The 19,707-nt window shown below is 39.9% G+C and overlaps 2 protein-coding genes across 2 annotated transcripts in view; both read right to left on the reverse strand.

Moving 5' to 3' along the window:
- The window catches only part of syn2b (synapsin IIb), a 125,953-nt gene extending 111,809 nt beyond the window's left edge, over window positions 1-14,144 (reverse strand). The window contains exon 1 of the mRNA XM_072452649.1: window positions 13,267-14,144. Within this exon, the coding sequence (XP_072308750.1) occupies window positions 13,267-13,709 (443 nt within the window). The 5' untranslated portion in view covers window positions 13,710-14,144. The remainder of the gene's footprint in view (window positions 1-13,266) is intronic.
- mrto4 (MRT4 homolog, ribosome maturation factor) overlaps window positions 1-19,707 on the reverse strand; it is a 286,325-nt gene that overhangs the window by 234,135 nt on the left and 32,483 nt on the right. The window lies entirely within an intron of this gene.

Here is a 19,707-nt window from a genome sequence, read left to right on the forward strand (position 1 = left end):
TTTAACACTAAAATACCTGTAATTCAATAAATATAGACATAGGTAAGATTAATGCCATGCAATTAACCATATCCAGGAAGAATTGTCATTTGTTACTCAAGGATTGTGATGTTATGCTCAAAGATCTTTCACAATGCTCCATTATTACCTAAGAGCGTAACCCTAACCTTAACTTAAAGACAGTTTTGCAGATGCTGGTACTATAGCAGTATTTTCCAAGCCATTTCAGTCCCATTTGTCATACATCCGTGGGAGAAAAATCCGGGCTGTCCCATTCATCCACTTCCTTTTTTTTATTTAAATGTTTTTATTTTGTATATATTAAAGAACATGTAAAAAGAAACATAGAGAAAAAGAAACACGACCAGAGAGAGAGCAGACACAAACTAAAAGCAGCAGACATCCAACCAATGAAAATATAATAAAGTCATGCCCTAGAGAACCCTAAAAAAAAACCTTCTCATTTTGCCTGCAGTCTGTTAAATTTGTCTGTTTTCAATTTGTCCAAATGTCTTTTTTTCCATTTTCCATATGTCCATTATAATATTAATCCAGTCCTTCCATCGTCGGTGCATCTTGTGGCATCCATTTTTTTGGTGAGGGCCACAATGATCCACTTCCATCAGTGGAAATCAAACTTGTTTTCAACCTACAGACTGAAGTTGCAGTGGCTTCATGCAGCGATGCTACAGCCAGCTGTGAACTCACGTCTGGCTGAAGAGGCTGTTCATCAGAGAGGAGTGAAGAGGTCTGAACAGTATGGATGCCCTACAATCAGAGGAAAGGTCAAACCGAGCACAGATTCGATTTAACAAGCCACAATATCAGCCCTGCGTTTCGGCACGAGAATCTTCACGTGGCAGAGGTAATTGTTCATCATAATGGGATTTTGCGCAAAAACATTTAAGCCATTACTCACTACATTACATGCTCTGTGAGAGAATGTACCGCTACAGACGAGATCGAGCATTGACAAAGTGCTATGGCCAGTCCGGTTGTGGGCGGCTAAACTAATTCTTGGTCATGCTCTGCGCATCGAGTAATTGAAAAAATTACTCTCAAAACTAAAAGAGGAATAGACTCAAAACTATAAAGTATCTCGATGAATAGAACCCATATCTGACGAGACGAGACCACAAGATCACAAGAGTTCACATTGTTTCAAATATTTAGACAGAATAATGCTAGTATTTAAATTCACTCCCAAATCTCAAACTAACTGGCTCCATATAAATCCTTAGAATCCCAGACTATTGACTAATAATCGACTAAAAGACTACATAAAATCCAAATGTTAACCCAGATTTTCTGATAGGAAGATAGTTCCCTAGGCTGTTGGACAAATTGAAGATTCTAATTACTGTCTAAATAAACCACCAATCTATCTATCTTCTAATTTGTATCTAAAATGACAAGCGGATCACATGGTGGAGATCTGTACTGTATTTCAATCCCACCAGGAGGCTGACTTCACTGTAAAAGGTGATCTAGAGTCCAGGGAGATGTCAGTGATGCACCCTAGCCCAGCGGTTATTAGTGAATGTTGATACAGGCACTTACGCCAAACCCACAGATCAGCAGCTGCTAATAGTCTGGTACAATGCGACACAGCAGAGACCTCCTGTTGCTCAGAACATCCTCGAAGGGGCAGCCATTTTGAGTTTCCATCACTATGACATAACATTAATTACAAATGAAGACACCTCTACCCAATGTCATTCAGGTTGTGACATTTGCACTGGTTGTACTGCATGACAAGTGTTCTGTATGGCTACGGGTTTGGAGTGAAAAATAGATGCTTATCACAATTTTGAGATATAAATTAGGGCTATGTTGATATGTAGTTTGATAAATAAGCCATATCATCATGTCTGATCTCGCGTGGTAAGAAAGGTTGAGCCGGTTAGTACTTAGAGGGGAGACAGCAGGGAAAAGGAAAACCAGGAAACACGGTGGCTCTAGCGGAAATTGTGAAGTGAAGTAATGAAAGTGTTGAATGTATTATCAGCTTTAGATATATATTGTGTGGAAATGAGCTGTTAAGCCCGTTTGGTACCTCTGCTTTCACGCTTAAATTGTACTCTTAATAAATAGGAGCAGGAAACTTCACAAACCTAGCATGAACCTGGTGAATGACTTCTGTCACTGACCCCAGCTGCAGATTCAGTAGCTTTCCACCATCACGTGTGGAGGAGTAAAGCAATAATGCACACAATTATGAGTGACTTTGAGCATCTGCAAAGGTTATTGAAAACAAATGCATCGTTTTTGTCATAATAGACCTTGGCAATACTGTGAATGATCAAGTTTAAGATTTGATTTCCCGCTTGGATACTACTACAATATCATAGTACAGACAGTAAAATATATTCATTATTCATTAATTAGTCACTGCAGCCTCAAATCTGAAAACAACCACCATCATACTACAGGTCTTACAAGTGCTTCTACTGCAACTACTATTTCTACTACTACTATTACTCAGAATATGACTCAGAGAGATTTTAATGGTATTGTGATTTTAATGTTATTTTATGGTTTTGTAAAGCACTTTGAATGGCCTTTGTATGAAGTGAAACAACAAAATAAGGTTGATTGATTTGAGTGTAGTAGAGATTTTACCGATGCTAAAACACTACACTATAATAACTGGCATTATGTGACATCAGGAGGCCGGTGTAGTAGTGGTCTATAAAAGTAACATGACATTGCCCCCAGCTGCAGAAAGGGCAGCGCTGAGTTGTGTGTTTGCAAACGCAGCTGAGGCTCAAAATGACATCTCACGACCAGTCGAACCCAAAACGGCAATAATCCATTATTTTTCTTTACTACAGTTATTTTTCCGATCACTTTGGGAAATATCAGGCTCTCCATGTACCATCTAAAATGTATGAATAAACAAGACATTAACCAGCAGGATTATACCACTAAACTGAGTACAATCTAGGACTAAAACTGTGGTCATTTAAGACACCGGAAAGACTCCAGAAGTAAAGGATTAAACCAAGACTAAGGGTATTATTTGGTGCTGAATTTAGATTTGAATTGTACTTGGTTTGTTCCTGTTCTAATTAACCAGGAACCAGAACTAACTCTGGACTAGGCTCAGAATAAACCTGGACTAGAACCAGGTCAAACCGAGTCTACATCAGGACTTAAACCACCAAAGCAAGTGTAAACGCATCCTCACTCAAAATCCAGGACTATCAAAACCATGAACAAGGACCAAATGTGTCCACAGATAAGGCTAAAAATGAGTCCAAAGGAAAGGCTAAAAATATGTCCACAGATAACGCTAAACCAAGACGTTCTCAAGATTTTACAACTGACTAAACCATTACAAAACCAGATCTGAACCAGGACATTATCAAGATTACAATTAGAATAAGGAATAAAGATGACAAAAATCTGAACTGTCAAAGAACCACTATTGGTCTGGGAGCAGCATTGACACCCAGAACAAATGCTTAAAAAAGACTGTGACTGTGGCATCCGAGCTGCTGGGTTTAAAGCTGCCCGGCCTGGAACATATCTATTCAGAGAGAACAGCAAATAAGGTCCAAATTACCCTCTCTGACCCTAAACATCCTCCCTGAGTTGATCCTCCTGCCCTCCGGCCGTCGCATCTGTCCTCCTATGTTTAAGAAAAAGATGTCAACGCTTTTATTCAACCCACAAGCAATTTACTACCTGAATATGGGTTGTTAACTGCACTTAACCTTTTTTTAAGGTATTATTTGTCAGGTATGGAAGTGCGAAATTTCCCCACAGGGACAAATAAAGTCTTCAATCAATCTACTACTGTAAGTCAACTATGGAAATGCTGGGTCGCCTTAAGACATGACTGGGGCGCCGGCAAAGCTCTCAAATCTAATAAATACCTCTGATTTGACCATGTATCTGACCCAACGTGCACTGACAGGACCACAAGATCACGCAATTACAAACATTTATAGAGAAAAGGTAAATTAAACTGAAAACTCACACTGAAAACTCGCTTGACAAATATACATTTTAGTCGACCATTGACCAATTCATCAACTAAACTAAAGCTAAAGGTCTACATCACTTCACTAATGAATTGGCTACACCTTCACCTCCACACTCTGGTACAATAAAATCATCTTTACATCGGTTGGTCATAAGGGCACATTTCGACAGTGAACATGGTCAGCAGAAAGTCGAGGCCGTAAAGTACTGGCGGGTGTAAACTCAGAGGTGTGTAATTGGATGACAGGGAGCAGCAGCAGGCGTTAGTTTGTGTGTAGTTTGTGCTGTGTCTGTGTTAGATGTGTGTGTGAAGGGTTGACGGGAAAAGGCAGAATCCCACCTGCTTCACTCCTGTCTCCTTCGTGCACTCCACAAAACCTCACACATACTTTTATTAAACCTGTATCAAAGCAGCAGGTCGACGAATTGAATATATTACACCGTATCAAGGTGACGCCGGTGATTTGAAAGCATCTATTGTTTTGTATCAAAACCGCAACCGACAATAGATTAAATCAAGAACGTTTTTGTTTGTTTGTTACTGTTGTGTCGGGGGTCGCCACACTGGGCACTGATCCGTTTGAATGGCGATGGCAAGAGATTTTTGCCGGACACGCTTCTCGATGCGGGAGTGACACAACAATACAACACGATACAAACATCGATAAATTAAACTGGAAGACTTGTACATGAGGCAGCTTTAGTTTCAGTTATAACTCCTTTCCTTATAGGTCCAATTTGTGCTCAGGAGAGTACCATATTTTCCGGACTATAAGTTGCACCGGAGTATAAATTGCACCAGCCAAAAAATACAAAATAAATGAGAAAAACACATATAAGTCGCACTGGAGAATAAGTCGCATTTTTGGGGGGAAATGTGTTTGATAAAATCCAGGACCAAGAACAAATGCAATCTAAAATAATAACAGATTAGAGAACACAGGGAATAGGTGTACGTATGCTAACGCTAACACCTTCAGCTACATGACGTATGCTAACGCTAACACCTTCAGCTACATGACGTATGCTAACGCTAACACCTTCAGCTACATGAGGCACAGACAGAACTGTGGTAAGTGTCTGGTATGTTAACGTAGCATATTAACAGTTATTCAGATAACTATAGCATAAAGAACATGCTGACAAGTTTACCAAAGCATCAGTTTTACCCCAAATCACTAAATCCACTGAATTCTTCTTCCTCTGTGTCACTTCTAAACAACTCCACAAACTCCAGAGGAAGAGGAAGTGCAGATTCTTCTTCTGCGTCGCTTAGAGCCTAGAGCGCCCTCTTGCGGTTGCCAGTGTGAAAATAGCAAATAATATCACATACAAGTCGCTCCGGAGTATAAGTCGCACTCGAAAAACTATGAAAAACGTATAGTCCGGAAAATACAGTAAATAAATGCTGCTTCTCAAACCATTTCCTTCAGATTGAAAATTACTTGAAAACATGGACCACTCCTGGACGATAAGATTGGCCTTACATTACTATTGCGTTCCTCCACGTAAAACAAAAGCGGGATTTCATCGACTTGTGCGTGTGCTGTGTACAATGTGAACCATCTTGTCTGAAGGTGAGCGTTTCCTGACCTCTATGGACACGCCGGCTTATGAGAGAACACTAATGGAAAACCTGAACATCTCTATATAAAATAATCCATTCATTTCAATGTAGAAGAGCTCCTCTATCAGCCACTGTTAAAAAGCGCCGTCAGCTTGTAGCAGTTTAGTCGATTAATCAGTGTTTTAGATGACCAACATTTTTATTAGTTGAGTAATTATTACGTTTTGAGGATTAATAGCTACATTTGTAAGTGAAGCATGAGTTTAATCTGCCTTTTTAGTATTGTCAGTGTCACTTTGGTCAGATAGTGATTCCTTTTGAGAGCAAAATTTAGTGGTTCAAATCAAATAGTGTTTTTTTTTTTAGATCTGGCTTTAAGCTTCCAAATGTGCTCCAGTTGAAAGAATAATTCACATCAGGCAACCGACCAAAACCTGCTCTTTTCAACCAAACTATCCGAAAGCACCATCGCACAAAAAACAAATTTAAAAGTCACCAATGCAAAATAATCTCCCTTTGTGAATCCTAGTGCATTATACTTTCATTATATTCTCTCACTTTGAGCAGATAAGGCATGCGGATAAAAGAGGAGGGCCAGAGAGGAGCAGAGCAATTGGAGCAGATGTGTCCTTTGAGCTGAAAACGCTGAATCATCGACGTCCACTCTCATCACTTCACCACAGCCGCGCACACGGGAACGCTTCCTCCTGAAGCGACGCACGCCAACCAGGACCGTCGCTCCCTCGGAAACAGAAAACAGGGCCAAGAGGGAGAAAGAGAAAGAGAGAGGGGGGAGAATCGGAGAGAGGAAACACAAGGAAACAAGTCTACAGAGATAAAGATAGCGCAGTAGAGAGGGAGACAGTGCAAAGAGGTCGTCCCAAGACACCACTTGGAGACCCCCAGGGCTCCCTCTGCCAGCACTTATTTTACAAAGTGTGTTTAAGTCTGTTTTATGATATATCTATACTAGAGAGGGAGATAGTTTCTACAGTCTATCTGCATCAGTCCTGGACCAGTCTCCTTCACTGTGGTTCTTCCCAAGGTTTCTACCAAGGATGCTGTGGGTTATCTATTTGTTTACTTCCTGTGAACGCTTCGTTATTGACCAATGACGGCTTCAGTGTTTGATTTTCTAACTTTCTGCTGGTAAAAATGTACAATTCTGTTCAGCCCTGTGAGGCAACTGCTGTTGTTTTGGGCGTTACAAAAATACATTGAAATGATCCTTTACACATATGCTTACTAATATTATTATTATCATTATGCATTGTTTTATGGTACACCTTACAGCCAAAACAAGTTCCTAGTTTGTGATTTTTTTACAGTGGCAATAAAGTAAATAATTAACAATACATTAATTCAATGTTGCTCCTTTCCATTACCTTTATTCTTGTGCAAGTACATTTTTCAGAGTTTATCGCTATAGCAGCCCTTCTGTGTCCTCTCTGTATCTAGTTATTATGTATTTTATCTATTGCAAACCAAGAAGAAAGAGTCAAATGCTGAGAACAGATTGACTGACGGCGTTGGTCCACCCGGATTCACTTTTCTGTTGGAAAAAGCAGTTCTTTCGCCGAGCAGTGGTTTGAAAATAATACAAATATGAATATTAATGTAGCTGCAATTCACTGCCAAAGTCAAAATCACCACCAGTCACACCAACCACTCAAACATGAGCTATGAAGAAAGAGTCTCACCCAAGGATACTATAAACAGGGTCGTGCGGTGCATGTAATACATCGGTAAAAGGCTTCTAAATTTGGGCTTTGCTACGGTACGATCCCTGTGAATGAAAGGACTGGAGCTGCAGACATCACGGTACCGTCCTGGAACAATATTTTAAGAGTCCCAAGGCTCTGCTTTGGCTTTAGTCCTGGTTTTGGATGCAAATTTCACCTTGAAGAGCCCCGTGGAGGACGCCTCTTCATCAGCTCGATGGGCCCGTCTCGCATTCACAAACACTAAACAGGAAACCAGGCAACCAGACATTTTGTGGCCACACGGCTGGATATGTCGGCTGACCAAGACAGTGACTTATGATAATTATGAACACTCAAAGATATACCAAGGACACTGCTAATAAATCAAACTTTGTATCAAATGTCAATTGTTCGGTCAAAATGCATGTGCAACATGACTTTGAGTAATTACATTTTCCATCAAGATACAAACCTCTTAAACACACATTTTAACTACTGATTAATAAAAAGTATTTGTGGAAATTCTACTAGTTATTGATTATTTGTTAAACATAGTATTCTATTTATTATTTATCATTTTATTTGGCTATTTGAAAAAACGACTTATTTTTATTTTCTCCCTCATTATCCAAAAAGCAAATAAATATTTACCACGCATTGCTTCTTTTATGGTTAAAAAAGTAATTAAATTTGACTCCAGCTTTTATATATTTTGTATTAAGAATAACAACAACAAAAATATTGTCTCAAATCTGATGGAAAAACAAATACAATCCTACTGGAAATGAGGAAGATCAACATTATGCTTTAATTTTGTAATTAGTCCATGATCCATCTACCAGTATATATTTATTTAGACATAGTTAAATATATAAAAAAAAATCTTTCACCTGAGATTACTGAGAAGACAATACCCTGATCTGTTTATGGCTTCTGATTTACAATAAACTATAACACGTTTTAGAGTTTAGTGCAGTAATAAAGCCTCCCTGGAGACGTTTAAATATAGAGTTAATTCAAAAAGACTGTCGATTATATGCACAACGGAAAGCGAGTCTATCAAATGTTCACTACCTCAGTCTAGTCCTGAAACGGTCTCCTGGTCTGAAGCCTCATTTGTAAAAAAAGCCCGATTAAATTCACAGTTTAATAATTGAGTGTGAAGGGGAACGATAAATGTCTTCCAAGAGTGATTGCATACATTGAGATTTTTATTGAGAAGTTATCTGGTCTAGCAACATTTTTTAAAATGCCAACTACCTTTTAACATCCTATGTCATCAGAATGTTCCAAACTGTTTAACCAACATCAAATCAAAACTTGTAATTAATTATAAATCTATAAAAATAAAGTATGGGCAGGTGGGTCAAGCCTCAAAATTGTATTTGAGCTTCACGAAATGTGTGGTAAAGTATGTAATAAATATATAGATACAATAAAAACTATTGTCGGGTCAACATTTCTGTAAGTATTTAGCCAATAAAACACAAAAAAGAGATTTTACACCATATTCTGCAAAAACAAGTGACATACAATAGGAAATGTCTTTAAGTCCGGCTCTGAGTTTCACTTTCCACCTTGATTTTTCACACATATTGTAACATTCAAGGCTTAACTCCAGTTTTTCCATTAAAATCACATTAAATTTCACTTCACTTTTGCCTCTATTCCAGGATTTAGAATGTTTGTGTTTGCAAACTTTCAAATAATCTTTAGACACTGGGGTTAAGGGACTGTGCAATATGGATCAATTGACTTGATAACAATATTAGCTGTAGCTATTATAAATCTGGATTTTAGATCAAAGTCAGGACTAAACAGTGATTACAGCGTGTCTGAGGCCTAGACCAGGACAAAACCAGGTCCAAACGTGACTAAACCATCCATCATATTTCTAATTATGTTCCATCTGGACCCTGAGAATAATGGTGGATGGGAAACTTCAGGTCTAATATTTGCAGTTATCCCATTGAAAGCATGAGCCAGCCTCTTCTCCTAAATGTAAAATCAATATCATTTAGCTGGACGTCTCTCTGGCGCTGGACTCTGCATCTCGGCAAGCATCCCACCTAAAAATATGAGCATCAATATTTATGCTCCGCTCTGAACGCAAAGCATTGTTTACCAGCTGCGCTACAAGGCTTCATGGGAATAACTGCAGGGGATTTTCAAACGCCATTAATTATATTTTCTCATATGATTCATTATTTCAATAAATGTAGAATATCTTTCACAAAGGCTCAGCAGAATAGTGGTTTGCTTCATATTAAACCGATTTGTTTATGTCATAGCAGCTTCAACAAGTACATATTGCACTATTGCGTGTTTAAAATGAATGCTCTGACTTCAGTTGTTGATAATATGAAGGGGAACATTAGAAAATAAGCTCTTTTTTTCATCAAGCAAATGGAGGCGTCTATGAATGGAGACGAGAGATGCGCTGGTGGATTAACTTAATTGTGCCTGTAAGGACATTTGTCATAGGAATTTGACTCTTGCTAAATGCCAATGTGGCAAACCGTCAAGAGCCAAGGGACCCGAACCAGATCTTCAGCCAGGATCTTGGTCAATGGAGGACATTGACAAAAAAATATATATATGGTATATGGATGGTATAATGGAATAACAAAAACATGCAAAAATATTACTGTAAATATCTTGGTTGAGGTTCAAGAATTGCACAAAAAAAGACTTGAAAAGATGTAAAATTAAAACACAAATGTGCCTTCGTCTGAAAGATTACACTGTTCTACATATATTTAAATTGCTTTTATTTTTTGTCAAGATGAAATGAAATTCCAATGAATCTCCCACCTCTGATGCATGTTGCTTGATTTTAGTTTAATCTGGGATTTAGTTTACAAGGAGACACATTACTAAATATATTTCATACAGTATAGCATAAATTCATACAGCTAATTTCATCGGTGGCCACGCAGGATACGGCAGGGCAGTAAATGAAATGAATGGTGAAATGAGTGGCTTTCAAACTCTCAGAGGGGGGTCTCCTTTACTACAGCTGTTCAAACCATAACCTTGCATAAAAAATGAACAAAAACAGCCACTACAGCGCTCACAGCACAAAATAGGATTACTGTGATGTAGAGCAGGCAGTCACATGCTACTCTTGTGCTGTAGAACTCATATGTGCCTGCAGAACATGACATACACTGTTCAACTGCAAAGGACAAGGACTATTGAACTAATGAAACGACGTATATGTAATTATAGAGGGTGTGCCATCTCCTTTCTATAGATTATAGATGTTATTACTTTACCTAGAAAGTCCCGATCAATTACAGGTGTTTTTTGCTTAGAAATACATTGAAATACATTGAAAAACATACCAGCTGCTCGTCTACGTTTAAGGCTGTAGGACCGTAGAGTTACATAGTGCACCTTTAAACAACAGTACACAGTGTATCAAATATTAGAAAATATGCAATCCACAGCTCTTCATGAGGGTAGTATTTGAGTCCCTACTGTCTGCATGACTGTAAGAAGGGCCTAGAGCTACTTCTACTCATAATAATGCACTTTACAGGTTCAGTTACAGTTGCCCTGGGGTAGACTGATGGAAGTGAGGCTGCCAATCTGCACCATCGATGGAGACCACCAATCACACACACACTTACACACACGGAACATATTCATAGAAAGTGAAAGGGTGGAGTGTCTATATGTACATATTTGTTCTAACCATATGCTGCACTGTACAAAACCAGAGTCATAGCCACATTATTTAGTTGGTTTGTAGCTTGTATTTTTTTCAGTGTTGATTTAAGTCTATTCTTAGTTTAGTTATTTAGCTTGATTTGATTTATTGTTTCTATTGTCCTGCTCTTCTTGAACTGTGAGTTGCAACACTCGGATTCCCCCTATTGTGGGTCAATCAAAGAACTTGGACCGAGCAGAAATGAATCCTCTGAACTTTGTGCCATCTATCGACTATTAATACTGTTACTATTGGTGCTATTAAATGGGAAATCTACCAAATCTAAGCAAAACTAACCCATGTCTAAATAAGGACTAAACCTTAGTCCAAGACAAAAGGTATGGTGAGGCTATGTTTTGTTGCTCTAGTTTCTAAGACCAGAAAACCCACACCTATCTGACATGTCCCTATCTCCTATGCCAGACAGTCCACACCACTCTCTCATCCTCTCATTTATTTATGATGCAGCTTGCTGCAAATCCCTGTTGCATGACTGAACCAAGCTTTGGTGCTAGACAGCCGGATTCAGGAGATTATAGTGATAGAAAATAGCATTCAAATGTTGTTGAATCAAGACCTCAAGCTTAACAGGACAAAAGAGGTGTGGCAATTTGTGCCATGTTCAACCCATGTTATCACACATTTAATACAATGGATTTAGCTTTGCTTTTCCTTCATTTTACATTAAACCTGAGTGGAAAACATTGTCACACCTTGAAACATCTTGAATTGGAATCTTTAAGTTTAGGGGGTAAATGCCATTGAGACTCAACACTCGAATCATTGTCAAACCAGTAAAGATTCCCCCAAATGTTTTTTTAGAACCCAGCAAGTGAATAAAACCCTCCCAGATTCATGTTGAACCGGTCATTTTAGAGAGAGTATTATACAAACAAATAAATAACTAAATAAAATGTCAACACAATTTTAATATATATAATGGCTTGACAGCTTTTTACCACATAACAATAAAAAAACAAATTAGGTTATAAATAGATTGTGATTTCTTAATTTCATCATATGATCTTATATTAGCTCAACTACAGAGTAAAACAACTCAAACTATCCTGGAAAGGTCTAAAGTTATCCTATGAATGTGATTTAATTAAGTATCCATACTTTTTCAATTGAGTATCTCGTTTCGATATTGGTTTTAGTATTGATTTAGCTTCTATATATTCATGTTTCAACAATCCTTCTGCAAAAACAAACACAACACAAATCAACCCATTATTGCTTGACATCTGACCAAACCAAACCAAACCAAACAACAAATATGGATTTCTAGGACAATAAGGAATATCTTATCTTATCTCAATGCAATATTTCTCAAGCACCTAATCCAACCATTCACAAAAAACACCTTCAGCGTTTCTGCCACTCTGTGTTTAGCAACTCATTTACAACAAGTTAAAACATGCCTTTATCTTGAAATCCTAACAACAGGGTTTCAATCTGTGACCATTCAATTGAACAGTCTTTAATTTCCAAAAAGACAACTATCCAGCTACATATAATGCAATAAAAACACATTATCAGCATCCACACAACAAGCAACATTGAGCAGGCTTTCACTAGCGTTGTATGATAGTGCATGATGTATGAGTCAGAGGCATGGGTAGAATCTGTTGTCAAGGAATGAAAATCACTCGGTTGAGGCTGTGCAGTAGTAGTAGTAGTCATGCTTTACAAAGGGCAAACGTGGACAGTCGAGTGGGTAAAATGAAACTAAAGACAGAAAGACGTGGAGGCAGGTGACAGCGCTGGGTGGAGAAGGTGCCAGGCTGCGATGAGGCTGTGGTTTCTGCTTGGATTAAAGGGGCTAAAGCTATTTTGGGAGCTACCCTCAGTGAGAGATCAGAAAGCAGTTAAAATACTGAGGTGCTCCAAATGCTGGAGCGGTAAGAAATGCAAAGGTTTTAAATGTTGGTCTATGATTCATTACAGGAGTGCAGTTCTCCATATGGACTTTAAAGCTAACAAATCTGCCTATTGTTATATAAAAATATGAATGTAAATGAATTGATCTTCTCGCTTTATTTTTTTCAGCGTGAGCTACAATAATTAGATGAAAAAGCAGTTTTGAAATTACTTGGCAACTACATTTCAATTATGTACAGTAACCGTAAGGCTTTGTATCAAAAGAAAAAAATGCTTTCCTGCATGTAAGAATCATTATGGCGTCATGGATTTTTGTTGGCAGTGACAAAAAATAAAGATTTTTCTTGCATTTCATAAAACCAGCAAAGACGGCATTGATCGGAAGATAAAAAAAAGTGAATTGCACTTACCACTCATGCTGTGGTTCATCAATAACCAGGAGGATCTTGAACTTCTTGGAGAGAGATGGAGAAGGTGAAGATTGCTCCACAAACCCGGCGGCGGCACTGGCAGTTTGTTTGACCACGTTGCTGATGGAGGTGAAGGAGCTGAAGAACCCACCTCCGCTCGAGGAGCTGGAGGAGGTCGGCTGGCTCTGAGGCTGGGTCTGCGGCAACTGCTGAGACGCACGGCGCTCTTGACTCGCGGGAGAAGCGGCGGGCACCTGGGCAGGGGCTTTGGTCGGGGACGGGTCCAGGGGAGGCACACCTTGCTGGGTTGATGAGGAGGACGGAGAGGTGGCGGTGGGTGGAGGTTGGGCGGGCGGATCGGGGCGCTGCAGGTCCGACATGTAACCGTTGGGCAGGTTGGACATGAAGCTACTGTCCGACAGGCGACGACGAAGGAAGTTCATGGCTGCACTTTGGAGAAGGTCACTCGATTTCTCCTCGAAGACTCGAACCAAGACGACTGTGTCAGGACTGTGGATGCGGTCGGAGGTTGACTCAATGTCAAGTGGAGGACGACGGCGAAAAACAAATAAAAAACCTACCACTGTTTTGGCTTTTGAAAATGGATGTAGTAATAATTGCGATCGAGCTCGGGTCCAGTCCTCAGCAGACAGCGCTCCAAAGCACACACGAGCGAAGAGAGCGCGCGTCGGTGTGTGGCGTCCCTCCGCCCCTCCGAGCCTCGCACGCCTCCCCCGCTACGCGAGCGTGACGTGGGAGAAAGAGAGAGCGATGGAGAGAGGTGTGGCGCTTCGTGTGTGTCACCGTCCTCCTCTTTCCCCCCCTCCCTCCTCCTCTGAATGTTTATCTCACTCTTTCAAGCTCTCTCGCTCCATCCTCCGGGTGCACGCTCGCTCTCGCTCACTGGCTCCCCGGCCTAACTCCCCCCCTCCCCCGGCTGCTCCACTGCTGTCATCCCTCTTCTACATCACAGGCAGATACGCATGTGTGTTTACGTCGTGCCGCTGCAGCTCTTTGGAGCAGCGTGCCGTGTGCAGCCAGTGGGAAAGGGCTTCCTGTCATAGATGAAGGTGGAGTTCGCAGATGGGAACGCACTGAGAAGCAAGCCCCGCCTCCTCCTGTACGACCGTCTTTTCAGCATTTTCCCTGTCAAGCTTCATTCAAGACATTTCATCGTCCTCCATGCACAGCTGAATTGGCCCTGAGAGTGTCTGAGAGCTTAGCCCTAAAGCAGAGGGTAAAGGAAGGAATGGAAGGTGTAGTTCGTGCAATATTAGAGTGGGGGGAGTAATGGTGGAGGAAAACGGCTGTCACGTTAAATTGATTGTCAAATGTTCTCAAGGCCGATGATACTCTCACAGACTAAACAAGGACAAAACTAGGTGGGACAAAATAAGAGCTAAAGAGCACGAAACAAAGACACAATCAAGGGATCGAACTCGGACAAGAACTGAAACAAACGCAAATGTGTAACTAGAACAGGAAGTCATGCCACTAGAGCTAAACCCGACTAAACCCGAATGGAACCAGGTCAAGATTACTGCAGAACAAGAAGTATCAGAACTAAAGCTAGATGTATAATAAGAGAAGGGTATGTAGGATTATCATTTCTAATTTTATAAAACTTAACCATGTGTTCCCAGAAGAAAAATGTTGAAATCAAATATTGCTTCACTAAAAACAATTGTGATGTAAATATTTTTTTATTTACTTTGGTATTTGTGAACATGACAGCAAAGCGGTTTTCATTTTTTGTTTTGGTTCTCAAGCCAATAATTAAAAAAAAAACACAAAAAAACAAAAAAGGACAATGAGTCTCACATGTTCAGTTCCTACGACTAAATCTAGTTGGTTTAAACCTATGCGTCCCTTCTCTGAATTGAATGATCACAAGCTTAAGTCCAGCACAAAGGATGAATCAGAGCTAGTGCAGCCTCTGCAGCTCAGTGAGGGGATTCTGGAGGGTCTGAGCTGAGCATGAGCCATGGCCTGTCCATAAGATGAGGAGAAACACTTGTGTCCTCAATCTGCAGATTAAAGAAGACCTACTTTTGCTATATATTTATAATCTCGACACCAGAGGACCAGGATGGTATATTTTATCTTATATAGCAAATTTTGATCTAAAACAAACAAATAAATAAAAACAAGTGAAAGCTGCTGTGAAAGCAGCGTCATCATAAACGTCCCCACCAGCGCTGCCTCCAGTCCACGATAACCAGCAGTATTATTATTTTCCCCCATTTATACCAAAATGGCTCTGCAAGCTGCATTGTTTAAATGTTTAAACAAGTACTACTACTACTACTACTACTACTACTACTACTACTACTACTACTACTACTACTACTACTACTACTACTACTACTACTACTACTACTACTACTACTACTACTACTACTACTACTACTACTACTACTACTACTACTACTACTACTACTACTACTACTACTACTACTACTACTACTACTACTACTACTACTACTACTACTACTACTACTACTACTACTACTACTACTACTACTACTACTACTACTACTACTGTGGTTTGCATAGCCCTTAAGCATCTTAATTTGAGCACTTTGAAGTACACATAGTACTTCAGATAGAACAGCACTTTTAAACATAACTTGCACATTTAAAAAGTACACGCACATAATTGTTTTTTTAACTTTACCATTTTTAACTCCAAGGCACTTTGATTGGACGTTGCAGGAGAGAAAAGGAAAACACTTTAATTGACTAATTATAACAAATGGTGTTTGTGCAATATTTTTGGCTGCAATATCTGTTAAAGAAAGAAAGTATTGGGGGTGTGTCGGTGTATTTTAAGTGTTTTAGTGAATTGTGTTTAAACAATTGAATGTTACTCACTTCCTGTTCTTTTTTCCAGGTTGCACCAGAGGCGGAGCCAGACATTCTAAATGTCCCAGCATCCCGTGTCCTTAGACTAATGTCCCAGCATCCCGTGTCCTTAGACAAATGTCCCAGCATCCCGTGTCCTTAGACTAATGTCCCAACATCTCGTGTCCTTAGACAAATGTCCCAGCATCCCGTGTCCTTAGACAAATGTCCCAGCATCCCGTGTCCTTAGACAAATGTCCCAGCATCCCGTGTCCTTAGACTAATGTCCCAACATCTCGTGTCCTTAGACAAATGTCCCAGCATCCCGTGTCCTTAGACAAATGTCCCAGCATCCCGTGTCCTTAGACTAATGTCCCAACATCTCGTGTCCTTAGACAAATGTCCCAGCATCCCGTGTCCTTAGACAAATGTCCCAGCATCTCGTGTCCTTAGACAAATGTCCCAGCATCTCGTGTCCTTAGACTAATGTCCCAGCATCCCGTGTCCTTAGACAAATGTCCCAGCATCCCGTGTCCTTAGACTAATGTCCCAGCATCCCGTGTCCTTAGACTAATGTCCCAGCATCCCGTGTCCTTAGACAAATGTCCCAGCATCCCGTGTCCTTAGACTAATGTCCCAGCATCTCGTGTCCTTAGACAAATGTCCCAGCATCTCGTGTCCTTAGACTAATGTCCCAGCATCTCGTGTCCTTAGACAAATGTCCCAGCATCCCGTGTCCTTAGACTAATGTCCCAGCATCTCGTGTCCTTAGACAAATGTCCCAGCATCCCGTGTCCTTAGACTAATGTCCCAGCATCCCGTGTCCTTAGACAAATGTCCCAGCATCCCGTGTCCTTAGACTAATGTCCCAGCATCCCGTGTCCTTAGACTAATGTCCCAGCATCTCGTGTCCTTAGACAAATGTCCCAGCATCCCGTGTCCTTAGACTAATGTCCCAGCATCCCGTGTCCTTAGACAAATGTCCCAGCATCCCGTGTCCTTAGACAAATGTCCCAACATCTCGTGTCCTTAGACTAATGTCCCAGCATCCCGTGTCCTTAGACTAATGTCCCAGCATCTCGTGTCCTTAGACTAATGTCCCAGCATCCCGTGTCCTTAGACAAATGTCCCAGCATCTCGTGTCCTTAGACTAATGTCCCAGCATCCCGTGTCCTTGTGATGTGGTTTTAACCCCCCCAATACTGTATTTCCTGTACATACAGTAACCCTCCAAAAAAACACGGAATTTTTTATTAAATTGTACATCTTAAAGTGACACAACACTTTTACTTGAGTAAAATTTATTTTGAAGGAACAGCCTCTTACTTTATGATTGATAAATGATTTGAACATGTTTCTTGCACTGCTCCTTCTGATATGATTTTGTTTGTATAACTTTTGTAGAAAGTAAAAGTCAGTCTTACCTTTAGCCTCAATGAGCTCCTGTTCGTCCTGTGGTTGTTCTGCTTTAGCTTTTAGATGAATAAACCCTCTGAGCCTCTGCTGCACTGACAACTACAATTCATTCATCATCATCATGTTGTTTTCATGTCATTGTCTATTCTAAGAGAAACTTTACTTACTTTGTTTTTAAGCACATGTTTAATGTCTCTTTTTCCAGTTCATCTGCTCCTTTTTTATGCCCTGCACTTTTTGCAAAACGTCGATTAAATGATGTAGAAATGGCCTTTATGTCAAATCCATGGTCAGATCGTATGGCGTCTGCTGTAAACATCGCGCACTTGCTACACTCCCGCCCACTTCCTACATGCAGCCAATCATACACCAGTTCAACAAAACTAACCAATGAAAGCGTCAGCAATAGAGAAGAGCGAACGTTACGGACAGCCAGAGCAGCCAATTAGTGCTCAGAGCAGGGAACTGCCTCAGCTCTGCACAAATGAGACATTTTCACATGAAACTGCTGCTGTTGAATAGGACGCTCTAGAACAAACACTACAGACTGTTCAATCTATGACTTTAAAAAATGTACCTGAAAAGGTCAAAATTATTAATTTAAGGTCGGTGTGAGTCTCGAACCCACATCTATCGTTTTACCTGCTGAGCTAAACCTCTATATTATCTGTGTTTGTTGCATTTTACGATTAAATTGAGACAGAGAAGCAGCACATTCCTGTTGTTATTTATTCGTATAGGGATTTTGCAAATATCGAAAACTCAAAAGGATTCCCTCGCGTTATAAGGTTCCGGACTGAACCAAGACAAGAAAATTTACAGTGGAAGCAGGATAGGTGTTTTAATGGTTTATGGGTTTAATTCTATTTGCTTCTGTTTGGTTTTGGGGTTTTTAATAGTCTGTGGGTTTTTGTCTGTGTTTGGAGGGTTTAGGCAGATTTTATAAATGGTGAGGATAAATGTGTCGTCTTGTTTAGCTGCCGTAGTTTTACCCAGTTCATCAAACAGATAAAAGACGCCTCATTTAATCAGGCTGTGTTCTGCTGCGGGAGCAGACGCTGCCTCCTGGCCTCCATTTTCATGATGCACTTATTGCACATGCACTTTCACCTGTTTTTCACTGTACTACAAACTAACTTACAAGTGCTAACTTAGCCCTTGTGATGTAAGTGCTAACTTACATCACAAGGGCTCCTTTAAGGCACTGGCAACCTAGATTTTTATATTGCCAGTGTACTTGCTATATCTTTAAATTTACACAAATAGAAATAAAGTCTCCATACTAAACTGGACCAGTACTTGAATTGGGAGTCTCAAAGTGAGGATTAGCAGGGCAAACTATGTCCATGTAATGAAATAGATTTATTTATTGATTCAAAGGGAGAGTCTCGCTACTCAATACCCATTTCGATTAAAAAATGATAATAAAAACATTTTTTTAGTTCTGATATTATATCAATACTTATATTGATATACAATACAAATGAGTAGTTTTAGTATTGATTAGAATCTTGGAATGGATTTTTTGACTAACACACAAACAGAGGGAGAACATTCATTACATTTCCCCGTCTTCTTTTGTCATTTCCCAGCACTAGAACACACTGCACTTCAATAATGTGCTGAATCCACCTGCCAAGAAAATTATAAGATTCCGAGATGATGGACGGAAAAACGATGTATCTGCACAATCAGATACACTGAGACACAATTTGGATCAACCCTGTGCTTGTTATTAGTTTCATAATGTTCCGGCAATTAGAGCACTAAACAGATGCTGATTATCACCATGGGGAATGCAGACTCATTTTTCAGTTTCAAATGCCACAAGTGAATAATGAGTGTCAAAGCAGCGCGCTTGGCTCCTAACTACATGATATAAGCTTTTTCTACATTGACTTTAAATGGGACTCATTGGGCCAAATTGACTTTTAAGAGCTCTAAACCGTATTATAATTGTTTTCCCTTCTCATCCACACTCTCAACGTTGTATTTAGAGTGATTCATGCATTTTTAGTTATTATTCTCCGGCAATCAATGCGCAATTGTTCCGAAAATATCTGTTTTGACTGAGCCCGGATACAAGCTCACTGCTCTTTACTCGCTGTACTCCAATTATGTTTTTCTTAATGAGTGATTCAATCGATAGAGCCACTTTAAATGTCCAAAATGTGAAATAAT

This window comes from Eucyclogobius newberryi, unplaced genomic scaffold (assembly GCF_026437365.1).
Source record: "Eucyclogobius newberryi isolate DKJ021-1_F unplaced genomic scaffold, fEucNew1.0.hap1 SCAF_19, whole genome shotgun sequence".
In the NCBI taxonomy this organism is placed as follows: Eukaryota; Metazoa; Chordata; class Actinopteri; order Gobiiformes; family Gobiidae; genus Eucyclogobius; species Eucyclogobius newberryi.